General features: G+C 36.4%; 3 protein-coding genes across 3 annotated transcripts; all 3 read left to right on the top strand.

The window, feature by feature from the left end:
- The first annotated feature begins 2,465 nt into the window (after positions 1 to 2,465).
- Positions 2,466 to 3,349, top strand: LOC127791144 (exopolygalacturonase clone GBGE184-like). The gene is made up of 3 exons (XM_052320993.1): positions 2,466 to 2,707; positions 2,804 to 3,023; positions 3,107 to 3,349. The coding sequence occupies exons 1-3, from the start codon at positions 2,466 to 2,468 to the stop codon at positions 3,347 to 3,349; spliced, it is 705 nt and encodes a 234-aa protein (XP_052176953.1).
- Positions 3,350 to 6,728: 3,379 nt separating this feature from the next.
- Positions 6,729 to 9,284, top strand: LOC127791080 (uncharacterized). The gene is made up of 6 exons (XM_052320871.1): positions 6,729 to 7,091; positions 7,186 to 7,283; positions 7,361 to 7,968; positions 8,143 to 8,309; positions 8,865 to 9,011; positions 9,195 to 9,284. The coding sequence occupies exons 1-6, from the start codon at positions 6,729 to 6,731 to the stop codon at positions 9,282 to 9,284; spliced, it is 1,473 nt and encodes a 490-aa protein (XP_052176831.1).
- Positions 9,285 to 11,046: 1,762 nt separating this feature from the next.
- Positions 11,047 to 23,936, top strand: LOC127806048 (putative GTP diphosphokinase RSH1, chloroplastic). The gene is made up of 24 exons (XM_052343023.1): positions 11,047 to 11,284; positions 11,373 to 11,572; positions 13,225 to 13,404; positions 14,997 to 15,062; positions 15,234 to 15,326; positions 15,424 to 15,555; positions 15,686 to 15,787; positions 15,873 to 15,950; positions 16,034 to 16,105; positions 17,335 to 17,442; positions 17,645 to 17,742; positions 20,082 to 20,142; positions 20,238 to 20,300; positions 20,388 to 20,444; positions 20,549 to 20,650; positions 20,832 to 20,990; positions 21,105 to 21,236; positions 21,312 to 21,398; positions 21,472 to 21,543; positions 22,108 to 22,194; positions 22,281 to 22,737; positions 23,265 to 23,326; positions 23,433 to 23,501; positions 23,587 to 23,936. Exons 1-24 carry the CDS (start codon positions 11,260 to 11,262, stop codon positions 23,689 to 23,691), a joined length of 2,667 nt encoding a protein of 888 aa, XP_052198983.1. The 5' UTR covers positions 11,047 to 11,259; the 3' UTR covers positions 23,692 to 23,936.
- Positions 23,937 to 24,584: the final 648 nt, after the last annotated feature.

Genomic DNA, 24,584 nt, shown 5'->3' with positions numbered 1-24,584 from the left:
AACACTGTGGACGCAACTCTAAATCTATGGGTCAAGAAAATTTTAATTTAATGATTATATAATTAATTTATTGACATTCATATTTCTAACTAAAAAAATTAATGATTTTTGCGATTATTATTATTTAAGACATTTAATTTTTTAATGCGAGCTTTGCTAGGATAAAAGATGAAACAAGTAAGGATGACTACGCAATGGACAGACATGGAAAGCCTTCACCAATGGATATGGCTAAGAATTTGATTCGCAGTTCAACAAGTTGAACCCTCCCTCAACTGATGATGATGCATTTCCTTTTCTTGGATTGGAAGGAATCTAAAGATGTTCGTTCCATCTAAAGCGGGACAAAACACTTTTCCAAGAAATTAAACCGGTCTATTAGATGATGAAGTAGAGAGGCCGACTTGGGCTGGGAAATTATTCGATTGTGGATTGTGGGCCAGTACAGAAGTCGGACCAGCCCAGCAGGTTCGCCTTAAGCCCATTCATAGTACAACCACATGCTGTTTGGCCCAGCCGTTAATGACATGGCGCTCGCCCCGCCCACCAAGACGGGAAAAGAAAAGCGCAAGGTCAAGGTCAAGTCAAGGTGCCATGAAGTTCATCAATCTCGTCCCGTGATGAACCCTTTTTGCCTTTTATGTGAGCCTGAAATGAAATCATAATAATAACTTGATCATGGGAGCAACACAGACAAATATGGCTCCACCAATCCATGTAATATATAAGTAATTAATTAGTAATAATTACATAAAATTATCTGAAATGACTGGTCGATGGTTGGTATAACTGATCAACTAATATAAAATAAAGGAATACAAGCTTGTGATGTTTATATATCATCATAATAATTTGATCTGCTGTGTATTAACAGTAGCATTAATTGTTAGCTGTTAATGCCATAATAATGCTGTTGATGGCGCAAGAGAAGAGAGCCTCATATCAGATCAACTAAAATTGGAGAAAATGAAGGAAAAAGGATGTTTGGTGTTTGGGCGGTTCCCCTGTTTTTCAGAGTGACCAACCAAACAGAGTACGTAGAATCGCATGGTTTTCGGCCGCTGCTGCTCCGCTGCCACCATACATATATATCGAAAACAGTTAAAAGAGAGTTTTTTAAATACAAGAGTTAAATGGTTTAGAAAGCATCTACTAAGCCTTCTGGCCGGCCTTGTTATTCTCGCGGAACCAAACGTTCAACAAGTGGGGGTCATGCTCCAAGGCCAAAATGGCTGTCGCGGGAATGCATTCGAATACGAAGACGAAGACGGGTGTCCTGTTGGTGGGCCTAGCTTTCCTCTGCTATGGCTATGGAGCCGACGGGGCTGCAGTTTTTGATGTCACCACCTTCGGTTGTAAGCCAGACGGAAAGACTGATTGTAAGATGGTGAGTTTAATAGTTTGTCTCCGAGGCAGCAGACCTTTATTCACAATTCAATTGCTTCTCTAATTCCATCATCTGCCTACTGCCTTCTTGCATTACAATATTTCCAGAAGAATAATGGCAGGGGGATGTGAAAAATTAAAACATTCTTGCGTGCATGATATGATGTCAGGCGAGCAATTTGTTAGATGTGATTAATTTAAGATGTTGTACATTTTCATAGCATTTATTTCATCTCTATCGCATAACATTTTTCTTTATTCAATTAACAAACAAACGCTCATTAGTCATCCTCAACGAAGTTTGCAATGATAGTGAAACAATGAATCATCTGAGTCTCCTTTTCATATCTTTCGCACCCTGAAGTTAATTGCTAAGGGTGGAAAAAGAAAATCGACTATGATTTATTTTTATTTTTTTTAAAAAGAAGCAGAAATGTGATTGTTTTATATCAAAATTTGTTCATAAATAAAAAGCGTACCATTCTAATTATAATCACAAATAGAGTAACATAACTGACTAATATTCATATATATATTACAAGTATAAAGTTCGTTTTATAATCTGTAATTATAAAACGGCCTCCAACTCCGAGAGAATTAACTAATTTTAATTTCCTTAGTGCAGCCGTTCATCCAGGCTTGGAACCAAGCATGCAATTCAACAGAGCCAGCAACTGTTCTTATTCCGCCCGGAAAGTTTTTGGCTGGCGAAGTCTACTTCCAAGGACCTTGCGCCTGCCCAAGCCCTTTAACGGTGGACGTCCAGGGCGCCATCTTAGCGCAGACCGATCTCTCAGAGTTCACGGGTCCCCAGTGGATCTTGTTTTATCACGTCGACGGCGTTGTCGTAACCGGCGGAGGATCCTTTAACGGCCAAGGGGAGACGGCCTGGAACCACGATGCTTGCCGGGGTCAGGCTAGTTGCAGCTCACGCCTCCCAGTTGTAAGCTCTCATATTGATGAAAACATTTGCAAGTGATAATTAGAGTGATGAATGTGTTTTAATTATATAATCCGCTGTTTTGGTGCAGTCGATTATATTCGAGAAAGTGAATCATTCCGTAGTTCAAGGGATTAGTATGATCAACAGCAAAGGATTCCACATGAAAATCTCCGATTCCAGCAACTTCACAGTGACGAACATTACCGTAACTGCGCCTGGGGATAGCCCTAACACGGATGGGATACATATAAGCGGATCCGATCTCGTCAGCGTTTCAAAGTCCGTCATAGGAACCGGAGATGACTGCATCTCTATAGGTGACGGCACTACAAATCTCGCCGTCTCGGAGATCACCTGTGGCCCTGGACACGGAATTAGGTAAAATACTTATAATCCTCATCGTGCTATTGTCAACATTTTCATAATCAAAAGGATTCTTTATAATTTTGCTTAACTTGTGTTGGGTTGTGGCAGTATTGGCAGCCTTGGCCAGCGCGAGAATGAAGACAGTGTGAGGGGAGTTACGGTGACTAACTGTACACTTTCAAATACGACGAATGGTGCAAGGATCAAAACCTGGCACGACTCGCCTGCAATAGAAGCTTCCGGGATTGTTTTCGAAGATATAGTGATGAACGGTGTGAAAAACCCCATCATCATAGATCAGCATTACGGTGCCAAGAACAAGCCAGGGGTATCCCCTTCAATTCCCTATCCATTTGGTTTGATTTCTTCATTTTATGGACAATCTCTCACTGGCTTTGGTTGTTGGAGCAGGCATCTAACGTGAAGGTCAGCGATGTTCATTACAAGAACATCAGGGGAACCACAATCACCAATACTGTGGTTGCTCTGAATTGCAGCGACGCGGTCCCCTGTGAGGGCATTGAAGTGATGGACGTTGATTTCACCCTTGACGCCGCCGTCGCCGCCACTGCAAAGTATCCCACTCTTTCCAACGCGTGCACGAATGCTAAGGCGGTCTTCACCGGCAAACAGAACCCGCCGCCTTGCCTATGAACTTCGTTTTCCCCCCCTGCGGCGGCGAATGCTACGTTGTAGTTCCAGTTATGCGATCTCCATCCTCCTCCCCACACCATATTATATATTATATAAATAATTTATTTATTATTTTAATTAATTAATTAATTATTTTAATTTTATCTTAAAAATTATAGATACTTCAACCACACTTTTTATTTTATTTTATTTATTAATAAATTTTAATTTTATTTATTTTACCTTACTTATAATTTTTATTATTTATTTAATAATTTAATAATAAATATAGCAATATTAGATTTTTATAATATTTAATATATTTATAAATAAATTTACTAATATTTTTTAAAATGATTATTTAACAAAATTATTTAAAATATTTTCATAATTTAAAATTTAAGATTTTAATATATTAAAATTAAAATTTCAACAAGAGTCATATTTCAATGAAAGTGAAAAAATTATATATATTAAAAGTGAAAAAATTGTCTAATTACATGACATGGAATGTATACAGATCTTAAATACTAAGGTTATCATTAAGAAATTTTGTGTAGTATTGTTTATTATCGACAATTGGTCAATCTATGTCAAAAATCACAAAAAAAAAAATTAATGAGTTATTGAGTCAACACTCTTGTTGTGATATAATAATTACTATTTTAAATACACAAATAAATAATATAATTGACTAACTTTAATATCCATTTTATGATCAAGTCCAAAACATTACATTGAAACAAGTAGAAAAAATTGTGATTTGAGTCTGCAATGAGATAATTCATTAGTGTATAAATTTGTATAAAAAAAATTATAAATATAACCTACACTTGTATATAAAAAACTATAAATATATTTAACAATATTTATCTCTAATTTAGATAATTGATTATATTTTGGATTCTAATTCATTTAATCTAAACATGGGATTATTTTTGAACACTTAATACACAAAATATCAAATACACATATGAATAATCAAATACATGCATACACAAAATGAATAATCAAATACACAAATTAATAACTAAATACACAAAATATCATTTACCCAATACAAAAATGTATACAAAATATATATTGAATCACTAACCGCAAGAAGAAGACGCCGCTACTGGAGGTGTTTGTCGTTATTGCCGTCATCGTTAGATCTAGTGTTTGCAAGTCGTGAAAGCGCCTACAACACTCATTCTTCTCCGCTACAACCGTTGTTGCTCATCGCCAGATTTGATATTTGTAAGTAGTGAGTGCACCTGCAACACTCATTCTTATCCGCTGCTGCTGCTGCTACTTGTCGTCCTCGCTACTACTTTTGCTCGTTGTTGGCTATCTTCTTCCGATTCCAAATTTGTGAGAGAGATTTATTAAGACAAGACGAATAGGGTGTGATTTGAAGCTCAATAACTCTAGTCAGCAATTTGAAGGTCAACAAAAATTTGGTGAGGGACAAGATAAATAGAGAGCACATTAGAATGGATTTTCAACAATTGGCTCTCTATATTTTAGTTTGGTAAACAATTTCTACTCGCATAATGATAGTATATATCGAGGATAAGTAAAAAAAGAAACAATATCAGCTAGATACCTTTTATGTCAAATGCAAACAAAGAACTTCCGAGTTAAGCGTGTTTGAGTTGGGGAAGCTCAAGGATAGGTAACCCCCTGGAAAATTCGCGTAAGCTCGTAAGGGTAAGTTGTTCCGGTCCTTCCTATCGTTCGATACGGGATGTTACAGGTAGTATCAGAGCCGAGCCTCTGAGCACGGTAGTGGGGCAAACCTCAGTGATGACGCTGAATCCCTAAGGGGGAGTGCATGTAGGCACCTTAGCTCAATCCTACATCTACCATGCAAAGGGGAGAGATCTGTGACCGGTTGTAAGGTCGCATGACGAGGACGTCATGTGCTCAAGAGGGGGATAATGTAATACCCCGAGAGTTCAGAGAATGGTAATATATATTAAGGATAAGTAAAGAAGAAAATAATACCATCTAGATACCTTTTGAGCTAAATATAGACAAAGAACTCTAGGGTTAAGCGTACTCGAGTTAGGGAAGTTCAAGGACAGGTGATTTCCTGGGAAGTTCGCGTAGGCCTATTAGGGTAAGTTATTTTAATCATTTCTATCGCTCGATGTGGGATGTTACATTAATAGTTTGGATTTGTAAATATAATTGAAGTTTATGCAACGAGATTATTCCATTAGATTTATGTATTTATCAACGTTTTCATGTTGTGTGATTCTTTCCATAGTATAGAATCATTGATTATGGTGATATGTTGTTAATTGTAAAAGAAAATTTTTTAGGAAAACTTATTATTCTATTTATTCAATTTTTATTAATATTTCTAAAGTTAATTCTTTAGTTTCATATATACAAGGGGAAAAAAAAAACACTGTACCTTAGAGTTTTCAGTTCCTTAATGAAGATTGGATCCATTGACAACTCTAATTGTAAGCAAGTTATTAATTGCAAAAACATATATCAAAAAAGAATATTTAAGTGAGAGTTGATATATGAGGGTTACCAAGTGTTGTGCATTTTTTATATCGGGTGAGATTTAGTTTTAATAGGAATTTATGTTCTCAGAAGTGTTATGCATGATCACTTCATTGTTCATGGTGCAATAAATGTTGGTTTACTTATTCTACATGAAAATACTCATATTTTGGGTTTCTGTTCTGTTAATGCGTCCCCCACCACCACCAACCCTCGCCTCTTCTATGGGTGCCAAATTGATTATAAAACTATACGTGATTAAATGTCCACACATGCTTTGATAATTATGCATACACCATTAATAAGAGGTACATCATGTGTCCTGTAATTAAAGAAAAATAATTTTCTCCTCGTGTAAATATTACTTTCCTACTAATTTTTCATCTTCTTTTCTCAGTCTTTGGAGTTTTGATCTCTATTGATACACTAAAATTGGATTTTGTGGCATAAAATGAATTGAATGAATAGGCCTGGCTGCTTGTGGGATCATTCAACAATGTTCATTCTTCTTTGATCTACAAGGAGAGACCCAATATTCGTTGTTCTTGGTTCCGATTCGAAACATTGTCTCATTACTTGGTAGAATCCAAGCACAAACGCCATTGTGCCAGGCGAGGTCCTAGGCTAGTGCAAAAATGAATATATTCGAGGAAAACAAAGACAGCATTTTGAGACATTGATGTTGTCTTCTTCAGTTCTATCCATGACATACCGAACGGCAGGTAGCTAGAAAACAGAGATGGGGCGGAAACTCCGGAGTTAAAAGCGTTGGGCAATATGGTTTGAACAAGAAACATTTCTGGCCAGAAGTTCCCACTTATTATCCGAATCAGCCCAATCAAGGGAAAGTATCAACCAGATCAAGCCAACCATTCAAGAGCTCAACTCTAACCGGAAAATGATTAATGAAGAGAGGCCTACTAACGAGCGAGTGATTGTTATGGTGGAAGGAGCCAAGGCCGCCGCCGACAAGAGCGGCGCTGCGCCCCTTGAATATGCTCTGCGCGAAGTGACGCGGCCCAGCGACGAGGTTTTCGTTCTCGCCGTGTTCAATGCCAAGGCGGAGGCCGAGACCGAGGCATCGCCTTTGCCGAGCACGGGTTGTTGTTGTATGGGGGAAGAACGGTTGGATCAGAATTCGAATACAAACACAAGTGACCGAGATTCATGTATCTGGTTTCTAGAGGAAGAGATTAATCAGAGAAAGGAGACGTACCAGCAGATCTTTAGACCTTACTACGATAGATGCAAGGGCAGTGGGGTAAGTGTTTGGAAAAATCCATTGTTCTTCAGCTTCTTTTCCCTCTCGGGCAATTCCCTTTTTTCTAAGGTTGCAAGTTAATTATTCTTGGTAGGTAAAGTTCCGTGTGAAGATCGCGGCCAGCTTTCAGCCACTGGCCTTGGTAGCCGAAGAGGCAAACAATGTGGACGCCACTTGGATTGTCATGGACAGGTATCCCTGCCAAGTGGTATCAGTATACCTAACAAGTGATATCAGAGTTGTTTACCCAATAACAAAATTTGTTACAGGTGTTTTGTTGGCGAGCAAAGTTTCCAAATATACAGAGCCAGTTGCAGCGTGGCTCTGGTGAGCAGCGACGAGGTGATTGTCGCCAATAGGAATTCGATAGTCCAAGAACTAAATCCCAATCCAAAATCTCTTGAAAACAAATATGAAGCACGTTTTCCTTCTCTTGCTAGTACGATTAATGGAGGCGGCGAGTCGTCAAATACAAGCAACAATCCGGCGGAGTTGCTGCCGGGAAAGAGCTCTGCTTCCGATGACGACAATATCATCCTCACTGGATTTTCCAAGGTCAATCTGGCGGCGAGAATGCCATTGCAACTAAGCTGGGAAGTGCTCGAGGAAGTAACAGGCGGATTCACAAGAATGACTTGCATGGAGGAGAACGAGAGTTGTAAGTTATACTGTGGATATTTAAGCGACCATCACTCACAATTTTTAGTGAAAATATTGCCTGGACAACTGGATTACGTCGTGGAAGCAGAAAAGAAAGCAGCTTCGGCTATGTATCATAGAAATATATTGGGCTTGTTTGGTTATCACATAAGCGAAGATGCCACGGTCCTCGTCTACCCCTTTACCAGAAGATGGACATTGAACAAGTTTCTCCACTGTGAGTAGCATATTTTTCAATTCAAATTGTTTCAGAAGATAAATTGTGGAATTCTTCCTGTTACCGGGTCTAATATTATTCTATATATATAAGTGGTGGTATCAGATGGATACTTAACTAAATTAAAGTAGGCTCTTTATTATGTGCCCGTACTGATATTTCCTTGGTGAGAAGGCTTGAAGGGGAAGCGCTTAAAGTTGACGTTTCCAGAAAAATTGAAGGTGGCCATAGGAATTGCTCGAGGTGTTCGGTACATGCATGAAGAATGCCCTCGAGGCCCCATTGTTCATGGCGACTTGCGGCCATGCAACATTTTTCTGAACTCTGACTTGGAGCCACTGGTAATTAAATAAAAACCCTAAAGCTTGATGTGTGTTTGAGCCTGATTAATCCATCATCGTTCATTTGTTTCTTTCTTCTCAACAACTCTCCCTTTTCTCCTGATTGGATAGATCACTAGCTTTGGGGAAGCCAAATGGCTGCAGCTAAAACAAGCGTTGCCAATTTCTAGTAAAAGGTACATAAATAAATGGAACTAAAATTACCAAGAAAATATAAAGTGATTTTATATATGATTAAATTGATGAAAACATTGACTTGAGATTAATAATTACCTATATATATATATATATTTTATATTTTATATGTTAATATATAGGTTCATGCAAGATGATTCTTTAGATGTTGAATCGTTGACACCAATAAAATACGACGTATTTTATTTTGGAATTCTCCTTCTAAGGCTATTTTGTAGAAGATTTGCCCCACGAGATGACAATTTTTTTGTACAATGGGTTAGTAAATACATCTTCTTTCCTTCTTTTCTTACTAATTATAAGCATGCTACCAAATTAAAGATTCTAGAAGCCCAAATATGTTTTTATTTTTTTTGGTAGGCTCGACCATTGTTACTACAAAGAGCATACCATGAATTGTTGGATGAAGACACAGAATATGTTGACATGTATGGAATATATAGAGTGATGAGTGTTGCAGCTCAATGCCTGAGGGCTAAGCCAATTTCCCGACCTTTCATGACGGAGGTGATACACTTTACGCTTAATTGTAAAAAATAATGTGATAATGATATTTTTATATATAATTTTCTGTCACTAATTATGACTTACAAATTTTTGTTGTTCCATTTGTGATAGAGCCAATGCTATTTTCATTAGCTTTCTATATGTTGTAAAATTTTGTGTACGTATCTTTTACTTAAATTTCAGGTAATCTGCCTTCTTAAGGGAGAAACTTCATGTGCGGTGGAACTATCGCCATCATCGGAGGATAGTTCGAGTACAGACCTTGTCGTTTAGATTAATTAATAAACAACTTCTCTGCCGTCATTAATATCTATGCCACTCCCCAACTTAGCTTGTGTACGTGCCCAATGGAGGAGTTAGCAAGAGCAGTCAAAAACATCTACCAAACAAGGAAGAATTGATGCATATCTATATATAAAGAAGAAATGATCGTATTTGGCATTGATCTATATAATATGTGACAACAGACTTATCTGATTATCAATCCATATAACTTGTTCCGTTTATTTGGTCAATTTCTCATTTTATAAACTTTGTCATCTCATATGTATTGTATTTATCAAAATTTAACACAAAATAATGTACGTAACTTAATATTTATACCAAAATAATTATTCTAGTGAATCTTTTCTTATAAATATTGTTATTGATGTACAATACCTCCAAATGTATATCCATCTAGTTCGAGAATTGTTCTTTGAGGGAGGGATGGACCAGTCTTTGTGCGTGGATAACTTGCATTTTGATTTTACATTTCTGGTGGCAACCATTGAATCATACTGTAATAATATTCCACAAAAAACAAAATAAAACGTGAAGACATGTAATACCTTAAAAATAATGTTTTAAAACTCGGATCAGATTGATTAGTTGAATCGATTTAATCGGGAATCAGTAGTCTATCCAATTCGATTTAACTTAAAAAAATAAATGACTTTCAACCTGATCAAAATGCGATCGAACCAGTAAATCAGAAACCGGATTGATCTTAGTTTTTTCACTTCCCTCACTCATTTTTAAATTTTTAATTATTAATTAATTTTTTAATAACATATATAATAATTATATATGAAATATTAGTTGTATATTAATTAATAATAATATTTCTCATAATAATATATAAAAAATATATAATATCATTCAGTCGGACCATTTCAATCCAACTGATCGGACTAATTGACCTTGACAATACCAATTCACTATCCCATTCGATTTTTAAAACATTGCTTAAAAAGGTAAACTTGCTCTAAATTGGCTATCAAATAGCAATGTGAAACAATTGATTGTGATTGTAAAATCTCACAAAAGTAAACAAGTCAACTAAGCAGTGTCATTTTAAAATATCTCTCGACAAACTCAAAATACACTGTCCTAAACATTAATCAGTTTCAAATGCCATTGATTTGTTTCAAAAAGTGAAATCGTTCACTCGGGCGTCCCCACTCCCGATCCGACAAGAATGTGAGGAGAGGTTAATCATGGTGATTCAGCCAACCAACAGAAGCTAGATCAGTGCATATTGAGCACAAGGAGCCCCTTCATTTGAGAGATTGCTCTCACATTGTCGTTGGTAAGACTCGATCTTAGATCATTTGTTTCAACTTCAAATGCCATTAATTGCGGATACATTCTCAGGTTCCCTCAATTTCTAATAACTAGTTCATAATTGGGCCCCTGATATTACAATGCCCAGTCTCTGAAACACATGGGCGACTGGTCACGTCCCCTCTTCCTCTTCTCTTTCTCTTTCTCTTCCTCTTCCTCTTCCTCTTTAACACGTAACAAAAATAAAATTCAATTTCAAATTAAAAACCGCATGCATTATGCATACGTGAATATGAACAAATCCAAAGGAAACCTGGAAATGTGGTGGCACCGTGGGTGCTGTGCATTCTCCGTTCAAATAAGAGGGCCTACGTGGCGTCATCTGACGGCGAGAGCGCATGGTTTCGGTTCACTGACTCACGACCAACGGTTCACCCTAAGATTTCCACCTATAAAATAGAGAGGAAAAAAAAAAAAAGGAAATATCTTTTTTTTATCATTCGGCTTTTTGTGTGGCCTTGGCTAAATTCCTCTCTCTCTCTCTCTCTCTCTCTCTCTAGATTTTATCTTCATCTTCTTCGTTCAATTCATCGCTTGCTAACGCTTCGCCTATCGTCGACAAACCCTAGCTTCTACTGTCCTCCTCCTTCGATGCTTTCTTCCTTTCAATGAGATTGCTCTGCTCCAATGCTTCGCAATTGAGATGGCTTCTGCTCCTTCAATGTCAGGTGTGCCGCACTTCTTTTTCTGTTAATTTAATTGTGTTTTGCTTTCCGGATTTTTTCAGTTCTTGATGTCTATGTGTGAATTCCGTAGTTTCTGTGGAATGCGCGAACGTGTGTAAGTCTTGGAAAGGAGAGGGGAGTGGTAGATACGACTGTAGTGTCCTCTCTTGCGCTTGGAAGGCTCCAAGGGCTTTGACGGGGTTTCTTGCCAGCACTGCCCAATCTCATCCTCCTCTATGTTCAGCGGCCTCGCCTTACGGACGAACTGGGAGAAGGAATCGCGCCAGATGTGTAAGTTCACTTTGATTTCTTAATGCCCAGTCTAAGAATAGAAGTTTGCTAACCTCTTGCGACGTAGATGTTTGTTTTAAGCACTAAGTCTGTCTTTGTTGATAAATTCTGAAGTTTTGTCTTATGTAGCTTTAAAGGCAAATTGGGGTCGAAATCCTTATGCTGCTTTCTTGTAAATAAAAATATGCCCAATCTTTGTTGGAATCGGTATGTCCGGCAGAAATTCCGACAAATATTGTTTCTTCCTGATATCTGGCGAATCGGTTGTCTATATGCTCACGATTCGTAACTTCTGTGTAAATTTTGGAGTCAATTAATTTGCTGCCCAGAACTTCGTGTTCTAGGGACATTTCACAGCAAAATTATGTTATACTCGAATTTTCTTTTGCAAAATTTGGAGGAGCCTATTAATTTAATTCCCCCAACTTGGTCATCGAGAGACCATTTGCAACAATTTTTTGTATATCTTGATTTTTCTTCTGGTCAATAAGAGGATGTTGAACTATGCTTTTTTAGTTCTGTTCTCGTTTCCTGTGTATCTGTATACTTTTGCATAGTTCTTCCAAAAACGTTGTAAAGATATAAAAAGAGTGTCACTAATGCATGAGACTCCTTGATTTGTGAGGATTGGGGGATGGTTGTATTTGTATGCAGCCTTCCTTCTACTTTTTGCAAAGAAGCTGATTTTACAACTCAAACCTCTGACTTTACGGTCAGAAAGGAGAACATAAAATAAAAATTAGGTTGAAGTTATAAATTGTGCAACTAGGTAACTTGGCGGTAAATTTAAAATAAATAGAAAAAGTTTGGGAAAGAGTTGGAGTGTTAAGTCATCTCTCTAGACGAATGCTTTATCAAGCATATTAGGTATTTCATTACAGTTGTGATTGAAATCGTGAATTATCTTCTATCCAAGAAGAACAAATATGGACATGCAGCATGGATATGACTTGTAACTGGCTCATTGACACTGTAATTTTCAAAAGAAATCAGGGCTCACAACATTTGTATACAAAGAAAAATAAATATATAGTTCTATGTATTTGTGAAAACACTAATGATTCTTCAATCTTTTAGTAGTACATTTATATTATGTTAAAATAGTATATTTGTTTTATGTTCATTGGAAGAAGTGCAGAATAAAAAAAATCTTGATACCTGTATTTTAGATACCTTTATCTATAAATGGATTGAAAACTTGATTTTAGGATCCTTGAATTTGGAAAGTTTAAAAGAAGAAAAATGAATAAACGTGTCAAGGGTTTAAAAGAAGGAAAAAATAATAGTAAATTGCATTTTCACTTGCGATTTGTTTCATGTGATATTAGTCAGCGGTCAAGCATGCTTTCATTGTGGACACAAATCCTTAAAAGGGTACGATTCAATAGAATTGGAAGACAATAGAACACTTTTGAACAAAAGTCAAAAGTTTTCTGCACATGCTTGGTAATGTTTGATGACCATCAATGTTTGACACAACTTTGAAGTATCATGCTTCTTAATGTTTCAAAGGACATAGTTGCACAGTCTTGTAGTGTACCCATTTTGTAACTGGGATTTTATTTTCCTCTACTATTGATTTGTTCCTTTACAAACAACCTTTCATGCCTGATAACTGATTGTGTTACCACTCAATCTTTTGCTTGTGTTAGAGATGTGAATTGTCTGATGTGGGAGGCTGCTACAGCAATGAACCTTTTGAATTTTCCCTTCCAATAAGGCTCTTAAAATCAAGTTTGTCTGACATTAGTTACAAAAAATGGAGATTCTATTGTTCTTCATCCTCTTCTTCAGCATCCAATCATGAAGTTTCTCCTGAAGATTTGTGGGAGGTATGAGGACTTCATCTTCTCCTTTTTTGTTTTCTTTCTTTATCTTTTTTATGACACAGGATATGATGTGATGGTTGTATAGAGGATATGCTCAAGAATAGAGATGATTGGAGATGTAGAGTTCATGTAGCCAAACCCTTAGTAGGGTTAAGGCTTAGAAAAAAAAAAAAGAAAACTATGTGATGAAACATGGATCAATTATCTTTATTCACTGCCATCTCATGAAACTTTTCCATATGAAGATGGTCTTGGAACTCTATCTCATCATTTTCTTCCTAGAATGTTGCTTTAGGAAGGGCATCTAGCATAAAATTTTTCCACTTTGTTCTTTTGCATGGATTTGTATTGTCAATGTGACTTTTAAAAGGTAATTGACATTATGAATGTAGTGCCACTAACCCTAACTTGGTTAGAATAAGGTGCAGATGTTGCTGAACTACTCTCTCTCCCCCCTCTTGTGATGGGTATGGGTTGTGGAGGAGTTACATCTTATATTGAATTATATTCTAATTAAATTTATCCTAGTTGCATGTGTGTATGGCCACCATTTCAGTGACATACACATAATTATATATCAATGTTCAATTCATTTTTTGGAATCAAAGTGACTGTTTGGCCACCATCTTATTGCTGAATAATTATTAGTGGCCTTGTGCCTTGCATCATGTTGTGCTTTAATTAAACCATCACCATCACCTGACTTTCAAGATAAATCAAGCAAAAGTCATCCTGTTCCATTAGTGTCTGTGGAAATGATAACATGAGCAAAAGTTACCTGACGTTCAAGAAAGATAAAACATGATTTTTTTGGTAACCTGAGAACCAGTTCTGCATATGATTGTCTAAACAGTTAATATTGTAAGAGACAAGCTTTTGTCACTTCAACTTTCTAATTATATGATTAGGGTAAGGTATCTTATAGTAGTTAAACCACCTCCCAACAAGTCTTGAATTTGACTAGTTATTCCACCTCTCAGATTTTAGGGTGAGGAAGACCAAAGAAAACTTATTTACAAATCCTCAGAAATAAGATCAGATATAATGGACTTGGAGAGAATATGTCCATGGATAGAGAGATGATTGAAGATCTAGAATTTATGTAGCCAACCCTACCTAGTGGAATTAAAGGTTGTGATTGTTGTTGTACTCCACCTCACAGGTCTTAAAATTTATACTGATTCTGATGCATTGAATTTGATAGTCTTTTGTACATAAGTTGTGTTCCCCCATACTACTCTATATAAGTCTTGTATTATGTGCTAAAAAATGTGGTAGAATATGAACTTCTTTCTTTTTTTTTTTCTTTTACCTTTTTTTAGGAGCGCATACATTTAGGTTTCATATGTTCTAGAAATTATCTGGATGTCAGCGTAACTTTTTACTTAATTTTGCCTTAATTCTTTATCCTATTTTGTACAAAAAAATAGTTTTGTTATTGAATCACTGGAGAGTGGAGACTGTATCCAGGTTTATATTTATAATAAAAGTTCTGTAATCTAGTGGAGAAGAATGAGTACACATGAGGATTATAAATACATTGTTCAAACAGGTCCAACATTAATGTCAGTTTCCCCTACTTTTAACTGCTGCAGGATCTTAGACATACTATTTCATATCTCTCGCCTAAAGAGTTGGAACTGGTGCATAATGCTCTAAATGTAAGAAGTGGTCCACAATGTTTGATTCTTCCTCTACCATTTGTTATAAAATTTCTCATTGGTTTGATACTGATAGATTATTAATGTACTTCTTTTCCTTTTCCTTTTTTTTTTTGTGTGTGTGTTTTCTTTTGTTTGGGGGGGGGGGGGGGTTGATTGTGGATGTTACAGCTAGCTTTTGAGGCACATGATGGTCAAAAAAGGAGAAGTGGCGAGCCCTTTATCATTCATCCTGTTGAAGTTGCTCGAATTCTGGGAGAGCTTGTGAGTAAAGCAAATTCTGAAGCATTTAGTTTGTTAGTGATTTGGCATGTCTTTGTTGTGATTGGAAACTTTGATTTACTACTATCTATTCTGCTAGGAATTGGATTGGGAATCAATTGCTGCTGGTTTATTGCATGATACGGTTGAGGATACAAATGTTGTTACTTTTGAAAGAATAGAGAAAGAATTTGGTCCTACTGTTCGCCGCATTGTAGAAGGAGAGACAAAGGTATTTTTACATTCTGTTTCTATTTTCAGATATTACTGGAAGCAGGGAACAGGTGTTCTTGTGTTGTCCGATGTCAAGCTCGGTGAGTTTCATTCTGGTGATAACAATTTTTTTGGTTCAATTCTTCTAGGTTTCCAAACTGGGAAAACTCAAGTATAAGAATGAAAACCATTCCATACAAGATGTTAAAGCAGATGACCTCCGTCAGATGTTCCTAGCCATGACAGAGGAGGTGATAGATTTGTTATTTTTTTCCCTGCAAATATCATATTAAATTTTGAAAATGCCACTTTGAAACTAAAGCACTTGCTTGTCAGGTCCGTGTTATCATTGTCAAATTAGCTGATAGGTTGCATAATATGCGTACTCTTTCACACATGCCTCCACATAAGCAGGTGATGAATTATTATTTTTATTTCTAGAAATCAGTTATCAATCTTTAGTTTCTTTTATTCTCAACGTTATTTAAATTTTGCAGTCCAGCATCGCTATGGAGACACTGCAAGTCTTTGCACCTTTAGCAAAGTTACTGGGGATGTACCAAATTAAGGTATTCTAAACTGTTTCAGTTCATATTTTATCTCTGATTTTATGCCTTGGAGTTCCAACAGCCATAGCATGCATATTGATATTTGGACCCTAAATTTTTGGAATAAATTCTATTGCCACCTTTGATGGACGTTTCATTTACTTGGAACAAATTAAATATACAGAACTCAAACAAGAAAACAATATATATATAAAACTCTACTTTGACATGACTAAAACTCAGCCTTAGCTTCAAATTTAATGATCCCTAATGGAATTGTGTTTCCTCTTGGGTAGTGTTTGTTAACCAAGATATAGACCAGAAAAAATGGGATATAGAAAGCATTCTAGACAAAAGTGCTTTCCATAGTATTTGTTAAATTTATCTGGTGACCTTTGGAAAAGAAGTCACATGACTTCTGTTAAAAGAGAGTTTTAGGAAGAATAGAAAACTTGTATTCATCCCATGTATGCTGCCGCCTATATATACAAGAGACATCCTAATAATTCTCCTAAAAATTAGGAAAAGATTACAACCCTAATTAATAGAACTAGATTACAACATTATCTCTATATTTATAGATTTACATAGGATATAAAAAATAGTATAATCTTGACTTATCTTTAGAAATTTCTTCGGCTTCTTATCCCTTTATCTCAACCCATTGCTTAATCCTTTACTTGTTAACAACTTCTTATCTGGGTTTTTTCAGATAAATTTATCTCTCCCTCCTCCAGATAAGTTATTTTGGCCCTTATAGATATGAAAAAATGAGGCATGTGTCTTTCAATGCATTTCAAAAAATTTAACAAACAGTTTGATAAAATTCTTGGAATGTTTTCCAGTTTTATCTTGACTATCTCATATCTTGGTTCAGAAAGTATTCCAACATTATCTTGATAATCCTTTATCTTACTCATTTTAACAAACGCGACCTTGGTTGAAATTTTTTATCATTTTACTTATTTTTCCTCTGCGGCCGAGCTAGTACTGAGCTGAAGTTAATTAAAGAAACCTTTTACTATCTACATTTGAATCAATTGGGGTAGTGATGTTCAGTTGCCACATGATTAGCCATAAAGCCCTCCAACATTGAAAAGCTGCTTGTACACTGAGACATGCCTTACTAATCATGGTCAATTTGACCCTTCTCTTTGTTGCCCCATGCTGTTTTGTGATTTGTTCTGTATTAATTGTGCGTTCAAGTTTCTGTAAATACTTTTGGTTAAATTGGCCATACCTTCTTGCAGTCTGAACTTGAAAACCTATCCTTCATGTATACAAATGCTCAAGATTATGCTAAAGTAAGGAGAAGAGTTGCAGATCTCCATAAGGAGCATGAGAAGGAACTGATAGAGGTATTCTTGTGTTGGGTGATGGTTTTGGATGATGCTCTAAAAATGAACAATCACTTTTTTTCATTATCAAATTAAATGTAAAATGTATGATGAGCATTCTTAAAATGAATAGTTGAAGTAATATGACGCCTTCAGGTTTATGTAACTCCTGTATTGCTTTTGTAGCTTAGTCTACTCATCAGGGTGTATTCATTGTAATTAGGCCAAAAAGATTTTGATGAAGAAGGTTGAGGGTGATCAGTTCTTAGAGCTTATGACTGTGAAAGTTGAAGTTCGATCTATATATAAAGATCCTTACAGGTAATGATTTTTCTTTTCTTTTTTTTCCCATTAAATTTCCAACTGAAGTTATAGGCTTAAATCTCTGTAGTCAATTCTGGTTAAACACCCATATTGTAAACAAAATTTCCATTGGTTTTTAACTATTGAATATTTATGCCTAAAATATTGCATATACCTGGAGGGTGGTGTGTTAAATTTTATTCCCATATGCTTAAGATTGTTCAAAATAGTCTAAGAAGCAGGGCTAGAAATAATTAGGTACAATAAAATAATAGCTAGAAACCCAAAAGAATACGATGCCAATTTAAACTCCAGAAGTTGATAAATTCATAAGTAAAAAATAATAAAATCTAATACATCTACAACTGTACATCCTTGTTGACTCTTAAACAAATTAGGAACTAGTATTTTCAACTTCCAACTAGAACCAAATTCAACCAAATTATTGCCTTTCGATATGAAATATGGTATCTAATACATATCCTAGCATGTCTGCTAGTCACCATCAACTATGTAGGATATGCCTGACAACTATGTAGGACATGAATGAATCACTTATTTTGAAATGTATATTCTTCATAAAAAATCATTAAGAAGCAGTAATAATGTGAACTGATGGTAAAGAAAAGTTTATCTACATATTGCAAATTTATGAATTCGCGGGATGTGAAAATAACTACCTGGATACCTAATGATGTGAGATCCGTGCACTGTCAAGAAATGTGTTGCCTGATGGTTAAGTCAGAATCTGACATTACAGGATGTGAGAACAGATACAGAGAGCTTAATTCTGAGATTGATTGTACCTTTTCTTGGCCAAGACCTGTTCTCTCTTTTTCTTTGGTCCTGATGATTTCTTGCTGTGGGGCTGACTGTACGGGTTTGCGCAATCCATAACTTGGCAGATTTTCTGGGTAAATCTTGCCTGTGAAGATCTTTTGGCTTATGATTAGTGATAATGCTGCTTCTTAGGGACCCTGATGGCGTTCGAATTTTCTTGGCCATTGGAGAAGGCAGCCTCATCTGGTGTATCTTGCCAAGGGTTAACTGTGTGTGGGAAGCTGCAGGTGTGGTTCAATGGGGGGTTCAGTCCTATGGTGCCACATGTCAGGCTCTGAACTTGCAGCCACAACAATACCATTATTTTTTTTTTTGTTTGATATAGTATGCTAGTCATGTAAAGGTAGGAAATTGCTAAATAATTATCCTTAGATCTACAAAAATTGTTGATTTCTATTAAGTATCATAGGTATCATGCAGGGCCCACCACGTGCACTTATGATACACTACAGGACGCAACATGTATGAAATGCACAAAGCATAGAACAGGACCCAATTTGCTAGGAGGTTTCTTGTTCTTCCGATGATCATTATCCAGAAAAATAAGTTTCCATACCCATTATAAAGGATTTTGTTTGGCCTTTATGCTATTTTCTTGGCTTCTTCTTCCTCCTACCTTTTTGACTATAACTGGCAGGTTGGTTGCTTGATGCTGCTGTATTTAGACGGTCCTAGCATTTCTACTTTTTACATTAGTAGTTGGTCTCAGTGTTTTAATTATGTGTATCCGATGCTGAGTAGAGTTTGTGGAAGAATCAATTTACTGGCCACAGAGTGTGTTCTTAGATATGACCTATTCATTAGCCATCCTTTTGCTCTTATATTCCTTCTCCACACCTTGCAATGGATACTTGTAGATTCTTGAAGCAGTCTTGTCCTCCCACAAATCAGATACTGAAGATCATAGAACATCAGTAATCAGCCTAATTATTTTTGACAACGATTATTACTGTTCTCTGTTCCAGCTTATACACTAAGGTTTTTGTTATGCGGGTCAGGTTGAGGGAAGCAATATGCAAACATAGATGGGGCCAAATGTCTTTTTTTTTTTTTCTTTTTTCCTTGTGAATAAGCATAGGCCATTTCTTTTGTTAACTTGGGTTATTTTCCTTTAAGGTCTTCAATCAGACTGTTTAATAAAGGAATTATTTGAAGAAATAATTGTCTTTTATATCTTGTGCCATAAAGTTTGATGCCATATTCGGCTCAGTGCTGCTTTGAACTCCACATATAATTCCCATGCCATTTTTTGGAAACGTGAGATGAATTGGAAAATAAATATAAGCCTGTTAGAAATGCTCTTAGTTCTATTTAGGAAATTAGAAGTTGGCCATTAACTCACATTAATGTGATAACAATTTGCTTAAATTGTCAGTTGAAGATTTATCTAGTAAGTGTTATCTATTGCTTTTGCATTTTCTTGGTTCTCTGCTGGGAGCAATATGCCAGATGTTGTATAATTGTTGCAATGAAAATTTGTTTGACAAAACTATTTATGTTGTATCATTTGTTTGCAGTATCTACAAAGCTGTACTTAAAACAAAAAGTTCAATAAATCAAGTCAACCAAATTGCACAGGTTCGCTATGGTGTAATGCTTGCAAAGAATATATTTTTAAAATTTGCACACTCTCATTTTCCTCATGCTGTACTTCCATTTGTTTGATTTAACAGCTTCGGATCATTATAAAACCAAAGCCTTGTATTGGAGTCGGGCCTTTGTGCAATGCACAGCAGGTAGCTTTTAAACATGGCCAATCCCATACCCACAAATATAATGTTAAGGTATACGATATAGTTCTCTCATATATTTGTCTTTTGCAGATCTGTTACCATGTTCTTGGGCTAGTACATGGAATTTGGACTCCTATTCCTCGATCTGTGCGTTTATTCACCTTCCTCTATTCCAAATTCCTGTTTGTGTGAAATTTATTAATTATTGAGTATTGATTTTTCTAGGCATATTTGTTTACTGTCTCTAACAGATGAAAGATTATATTGCAACTCCAAAACCAAATGGCTACCAGAGTCTTCATACAACAGTAATTCCATTTCTGTACGAAAGCATGTTCCGGGTTGAAGTTCAGGTCAGGTTTCCAATCTTTGTTCTTTTTCACTTCTGGAATTACTATCTTTGCCTAGGAGAAGTCTTAATTGCATATGATAACATGAGTTAAATGATTATCATTTTTGTTACTTTGGTGCTTTAATTTGGATTACATGAAAAATTCAATTGTTTTTGGTTGTGGTTATGGTTATGGTTGCCAGATTAGAACTGAAGAGATGGATCTCATAGCTGAAAGGGGAATTGCTGCTCATTATAGTGGGAAAGGTTTTGTTACTGGTTTGGTTGGACATGCAATGCCCAATGGTAGAAGTTCAAGAGGGAAAACGGTCTGTCTTACTAATGCAAACATTGCCCTCAGGGTAATTTACCTGTGCCTCTTCTTAACTTTGATATTAAGGGTTTTCCTTAAAAGAGGGTTCGTAAAACTCCTTCAACTACCTAATTTTGTGGTGGAAATAATTTCTTTTATTCAGATTGGTTGGCTAAATGCAATCAGAGAATGGCAAGAAGAATTTGTTGGGAATATGAGTTCTAGAGAATTTGTGGACACCATCACCAGAGATCTTTTAGGTAGCCGTGTCTTTGTATTTACACCAAGGGGAGAGGTAAGAGGATGGATTTCTCTGCACAAAAGAAAATGTGCTGCCTGATTTTTGATATTCTTTTTCTAATGCATGCAGATTAAAAATTTGCCCAAGGGAGCTACAGTTATTGACTATGCTTATATGATACACACAGAAATTGGCAACAAGATGGTGGCTGCAAAGGTGTTCTTCTACTTTCAACAGTTTACTGTTCATTATGAGTTCACATCTCAGTGCAAGATTTATATGGCTGCAGGTCAATGGTAATCTTGTTCCTCCCTCGCATGTACTTGTAAATGCCGAAGTTGTGGAGATAATAACCTATAATGTGAGTTTATATCAGTCTTTTCCATTTTCTCCTTTCTATTAAGTCAAGAATTTAGCTCTGCATGTGCAAGATGAGATTGTGGAGATGCTACATTTTTTATTTACATGGTGTATGGTGCAAATAACATAGTTGTGTCTGTTCACACAGTTCAAAGATTTTTCTCTTTGTATCAGCCTCTGAAGTTTGGATTACAATGATTAAAAAAAGACACAAAATTTTAGAGGATAGAGGAAACTTTCCGAGGACATGAGTCCATTATCAATGGTAGGACTAAATTTTGTTACCATTGGACACAGACCTCCTATTTTACAAGGAAGTAAAGTAAAAGTACTCATGGATCCAGATGCTCAAGAGCATACTAATTCTACTATATGGCTATAATATCTGCTTGATTCCTGTAAAGCTTTTGTCCAGCAAATATATGAGTGCTCTCTTTGACTGACTTGCAGTTATATGGCTGATTACTGATTATCCATTTTTTCTTTTACCTGGTTGAGTATCTGTTAATTATCGGCACATTATCTTTTGCTGCTGCCTTCTAGCTTACAGTTTCCTTACTTTCAGGCTCTCTCAAGCAAATCAGCATTCCAGAGGCATAAACAGTGGTTGCAGCATGCAAAAACACGTAGTGCCAGGCACAAAATTATGAAAGTGGGTTTTCCGTGGGATAGAATTTCTTTTATGGTGCTTTAGGCATCCTTTCTTCTGCTTTATTAATCTAATTATGTTGTGTCCAGTTCTTGAGAGAACAAGCTGCATTGTCAGCAACTGAAATAACAGCTGAGAAAGTAAATGAATTTGTTGCTGATCCCAAAGACAAAAGCTACGCAGAACAGCTCACAGATTACTCTAAAGGAAGCAAATACACATGGGAGAAGATTCTAATGAATGTTGTGGACATGTCATCTTCAAAGATCAGTGGTGAAGATATTTTCCAACTCCACCCCAGTGGCGTCCAGGTCCCCAAGGTCAATGGGAAACATAATAAGAATGTGAAGAACTTGAGTTTGGAAGGGCAAGGAGAGATGCTTTCTCAGGGAAATGGTGTTGCCAAGATGATACTTGCTAATATTCCCATGTACAAGGAGGTTTTGCCTGGTCTGGAAGGCTGGCAAGCTAGCAAAGTTACTTCCTGGCACAACCTTGAAGGGCACTCTATCCAGTGGTTTTGTGTTGTCTGTATAGATCGCAGAGGTAATTCTTTTCTCCTTTTCAGATGGTATCCCACTTTTTCTGCAATACTTCCAAAAGAAGATTTGGGAGATTGGGACTGCTGGATATGCAAAATGCAGTGTACACAATTTTTTCCAGATGATCCATTTGCACTAGGAAGTTTCTGAACAAAAAAGTCAACAGAATCTTTCTTTCCAAAGCATTAAAAGTTCTTCCAAAGTGCTGATGTATTATCCCTTCGGAATTTATATGGTTAAAGAAAACAGCAGTAATCTCAGAACAGGTTTTGCTGGAAAGTGGAAACCCTTCTGGTTGACCACCTTTCGTACTTCATTTTGACGAATGGATTACACCGTTCCACTATGCTTTTCTGTGCAATTTTTATTTTTATTTTTTTGACGGGCAAATGGGTAACTACTCTATAAAACTTGCAATTTGTACTGAACCCATAAAAGGGAAGAATTTTTTTTTAAATAAAGTGCCCCATGCATCACTGCAGTACTTGTATACAAATTTTAACCATACTTAAGAATGCCAATGGATTTCAGGTATGATGGCTGATATAACAACGGCAATGGCAGAAGTAGGCATTACCATATGCGCTTGTGTGGTAAGTAGTTGAAGTATGCAATAATCAACAATTTGTGCATCTCCTCGTATATCACAGGGGACCTTTGACTCGCAGTTTTCATGACAAGCCATATTTTTATTTTCAGACTGAGATGGATAGAGGAAGGGGCATAGCAGTGATGCTTTTTCATGTTGAAGGAAGTCTGGACAGCTTGGTATGTAGCACGCACTCACTTATTTCTGAGACCATAGTTATCTCTGCTTTTTATTTGATGTGGAATTTGTTGCTTTATCCTTCAGGTTAGTGCTTGTTCACGGGTGGATCTAATCTTTGGTGTTTTGGGATGGTCTACGGGTTGCAGCTGGCCTTGCTCAATTGAGGACCAAGAGTTTCTTGAATGCTAATACAATTAGCTTTCATTAACCCAGCTAGCAGAGGCTTGGGTATGAAGTTTTGTCCTGTAAAAAGACCTGGTAAATGGGTTTGTAGTAGTTTCTTTAGGGGTACCTAGTTTAAGTTTCTTGTATATTTGTTGGAAACTCGTAAAGAATAAACCAGTGGGTGCTAATTTCAGCATCTGGAATGAGGATATTGTATATAGAGAGAGGAGTAAACAGTTAAATATACATGTAGAGATAATTGCTAGAAAGGGTGAGTACTGCATTTTGCATTCCCAACTTGTCTGCTTGTATGGACTTCCTGACCTGCTTCTTCTTCTGTTGTGTGCTTCTTTCCTTCCCAAGTGTAAAGGGTGAGTCTGGATTTCACAAACTACCTGTGTGCAAAGCAAGTTCAATCTCTCGTCTGATATATTCAGGCGTAATGAGCGGGTCTTATTTTAGTGGTAACTTTCTCCTGTTGCACCCAATGTGGTGTTTATGGGATTGATAGTATTTTTTTAGGTTTTAGTGACAACATTATTAATCTTTTTACTCTTTTTTTCATCTCATAGCGTATAACCAAGACTCAGAGAAAATTACTCATAGGGGACTTGGACTCAAAATCTTTGCTTACACCTGGGCACATCACCCTCTTGTGTCACATAGGCTGCTTACCTGACGGTGTGTTCCCTATGTTTTCCTTAACGGGGCCATATTACCTCGTATTCTTCCACCCTCTCTGTTCATAGTTTCAAAATGAGAGCGGCGAGCTTCCCAGGTATTATATTCATCGAGGATTGAACAGAACCATTGCATCATTTTGTATGATTGTTTTACATAGAATTTTTATTGATACTTCAGCAGCCACTTTCATTTCCCTTTTTAGTTTTGAGGCCAGCACCTGGGAAGCAAGTTCT

The sequence above is a fragment of the Diospyros lotus genome, chromosome 1 (assembly GCF_014633365.1).
Source record: "Diospyros lotus cultivar Yz01 chromosome 1, ASM1463336v1, whole genome shotgun sequence".
NCBI classification, from domain to species: domain Eukaryota; kingdom Viridiplantae; phylum Streptophyta; class Magnoliopsida; order Ericales; family Ebenaceae; genus Diospyros; species Diospyros lotus.
The sequence above is the reverse complement of the archived record's forward strand: the minus strand, read 5'-3'. Positions and strand labels throughout refer to the sequence as shown.

Excerpts from the sequence above, each read along its gene's own strand:
- LOC127791144 (XM_052320993.1), top strand. The coding sequence starts at position 2,466 with ATGATCAACAGCAAAGGATTCCACATGAAAATCTCCGATTCCAGCAAC. Across the intron at positions 2,708-2,803 it reads GGCCCTGGACACGGAATTAG|TATTGGCAGCCTTGGCCAGC; the intron begins GTAAAATACTTA and ends GGGTTGTGGCAG. Across the intron at positions 3,024-3,106 it reads GTGCCAAGAACAAGCCAGGG|GCATCTAACGTGAAGGTCAG; the intron begins GTATCCCCTTCA and ends TTGTTGGAGCAG.
- LOC127791080 (XM_052320871.1), top strand. The coding sequence starts at position 6,729 with ATGATTAATGAAGAGAGGCCTACTAACGAGCGAGTGATTGTTATGGTG. Across the intron at positions 7,284-7,360 it reads ACTTGGATTGTCATGGACAG|GTGTTTTGTTGGCGAGCAAA; the intron begins GTATCCCTGCCA and ends AATTTGTTACAG. Across the intron at positions 9,012-9,194 it reads CCCGACCTTTCATGACGGAG|GTAATCTGCCTTCTTAAGGG; the intron begins GTGATACACTTT and ends CTTAAATTTCAG.
- LOC127806048 (XM_052343023.1), top strand. The coding sequence starts at position 11,260 with ATGGCTTCTGCTCCTTCAATGTCAG. Across the intron at positions 21,237-21,311 it reads TATTTACACCAAGGGGAGAG|ATTAAAAATTTGCCCAAGGG; the intron begins GTAAGAGGATGG and ends TAATGCATGCAG. Across the intron at positions 22,195-22,280 it reads CCAGGCACAAAATTATGAAA|TTCTTGAGAGAACAAGCTGC; the intron begins GTGGGTTTTCCG and ends TGTTGTGTCCAG.